Source organism: Alligator sinensis, unplaced genomic scaffold (assembly GCF_000455745.1).
Source record: "Alligator sinensis unplaced genomic scaffold, ASM45574v1 scaffold600_1, whole genome shotgun sequence".
Classification (NCBI taxonomy): Eukaryota; Metazoa; Chordata; order Crocodylia; family Alligatoridae; genus Alligator; species Alligator sinensis.
Window position 1 is genome coordinate 4,593,339 of NW_005841859.1, and position 2,276 is coordinate 4,595,614.

Here is a 2,276-nt window from a genome sequence, read left to right on the forward strand (position 1 = left end):
GTGGGTGGGGCCCTGCGGGGGCGAAGGAGAGCAGCCAAGATGGCAGCTGCCCTTTTGCTACTGATTGGCTGAGAGGGCTACCTGTCATGTGGCTCCTCCACTCATATATATAATTAGGGACTACTCAGTTCACGTTTCCATGGATTTCACAGAAACCATGAAATGGAGCGTTGTCTGTGACATCCATGAAATAAAATAAATAAATAAAAATAAAATGCTGGTTCCCCAGTGGGAGCCAGCAGTCCTCATGGCTGGTGCAGCCCAGCCCCACAGCCTGTTGTGGGAGGGGGCCCTGCCAACACGAAGGGGAACAGCCAAGGTGGTGGCTGCCCCTTGCCACTGATTGACTGATAAGGCTACCTGCTTTGCAGTCCTGCCCCTCTTTGCCAATCAGTGGCAAGGGAAGGGCTGATGTGATGGACAGCCCTCCGCCAAAGAGCAGCAAGGAGGGGTGGGGGGCGCCACCGGTGCTCCTTGGCTAGAAGTATGAGGGGTCCTATCTCAGTAAGCCCTCAAAAATCGCAGCCGGCCCCATGAACATCTCACAAAATCAGCCAACTGCCTCCTTGATTTCAGTAGGTCCCTGTATATAACCATTGAAGACTACATCATCTCAGTTTGAGAGGAGATAATCTGTTGATTAAGACAAATAAGATGTTATTTATTAAGAAGTGTTTCTTCAAAATTAAACTGAATTATGAAGTCATGGAATTCAGAATTATCTGTTTTAACGGCTTATTTTGAATACATGCTTTATTTTGTAACAGGTTTTTTTTGTAAGTTTCAATTAATAAAAACCTTTTTCTCTTCCGAAATGCAGATATATTATACTTTACCAGGCAGTCGAATTTTGGTATGCGCACCATCTAACAGTGCAACAGATTTAATTTGCTTACGGCTGCATGAAAGTAACCTGCTAAAACCAGGAGCTATGGTTAGAGTTAATGCTAGCTGCAGAAGTGAGGAGGTAAATATGCAGAAATTTGGCAATTTAAATACTAAAAAAAGACTGCAAACTTTTAATTTTTTAAGTGTTCCTTCTGTGACATATTGCCATAGTTGAAGCTGGGTAGGGAAAACTGTAGATGTACTTTTAGAATAAAAAATAATTCACTATAAATGAATTGAAAAATATTTAATAGCATTTGATAGAATGGTGTAAACTGATGTTATACTTAACATGCTGTGCAGTGTTTTTTCCACAAGTAGCCCATTCATGTCCAATGGATTTCTTCATGTGCTTTCTCTGGCACCTTGTAAGAAAGTGCAGTAAAATCAGGCTGAGATAATGGGACTTTCTCTCAAATTGAGTTCATTTACGAAGAGAGTAAATGACCCCAATCTGCACAGCAACTTATGACACTTATTTCTACTCTGTCCTGCTTGTGTATGTGTTCAAATTTGGTTCAAAAACTACTAAAGAAATTTTTTATTTTTTTTTTTTATTTTTTTTATTTTTTAGCAATAAACGTGTTGTGCTTTATTTTGCATTCCTTCTCCTCCTCCTTTGGGAAAGCTCATGAAAATTTGACCCTCAAGTTCATGACTCAGTCCAAAAAATATTAACCAGTGTATAGCTGCTAAAATAAAATCTTACTGCAGTACTTCTGCAGTTTAAAAATTTTGAGAGGAATAATTTTGATCTTCAAAGTAGTCTCTAGGCCTAGGGACAGAAGTTGCACATAAACAGGTATATGTGATCGGAAACCAATTCAAATTTATAACACAACACAAGTTCAGTACACGTAAACTTTCGAAATTGCTTGAACCAGTTTAAGATGTATCTGGATGGATGTAGTTAGTATCAGACCTAACTCATTTAGGTTAAATCGTCTTATTGAACTTCTGTCCCAGATCCCCTCTAGATTCAAGGTAACTTAGTCCCCCAGCGTGCCAGGATGCTTTGTACCTCCCCTGCAAACCCCCCACTTGGAGGGTGGGCAGGTTAGCTTTGGCCCAAACTATTTGCTGTAGTGCACCCCCCCCCCCAAGCTTCTGGCCAGGGGGTATTTTGAAATGTTCCAGGGGATATGTGCAGGCAGGAGGGGACAGAGCACTGCCATCCCACGCTGCTGCCTCACAGGAGCAGGGCTGGGTGGGGCAAGGGCAGTGGCATCCCTCTGCAGGTCAAACAGGTGCTGCCCAGCTGGCTGGACATGGAGGAAGAAGCTTACATGCAGCGGCAGTCACCATCCACCACCTCATGCCACTACTCCGTGTGCACTCTCCACCACCACCCCGCCCTCACTCCATGACCAGCTGCTGCTACCCACCGC

General features: G+C 43.3%; 1 protein-coding gene across 2 annotated transcripts in view; it reads left to right on the forward strand.

Annotated features, from left to right (window-relative positions):
* MOV10L1 (Mov10 RISC complex RNA helicase like 1) overlaps positions 1 to 2,276 on the forward strand; it is a 57,321-nt gene that overhangs the window by 43,523 nt on the left and 11,522 nt on the right. For both annotated transcript variants that reach the window (XM_006016501.3, XM_025215368.1), the window contains one exon: positions 821 to 967. In XM_006016501.3, the coding sequence (XP_006016563.1) occupies positions 821 to 967 (147 nt within the window). The remainder of the gene's footprint in view (positions 1 to 820; positions 968 to 2,276) is intronic.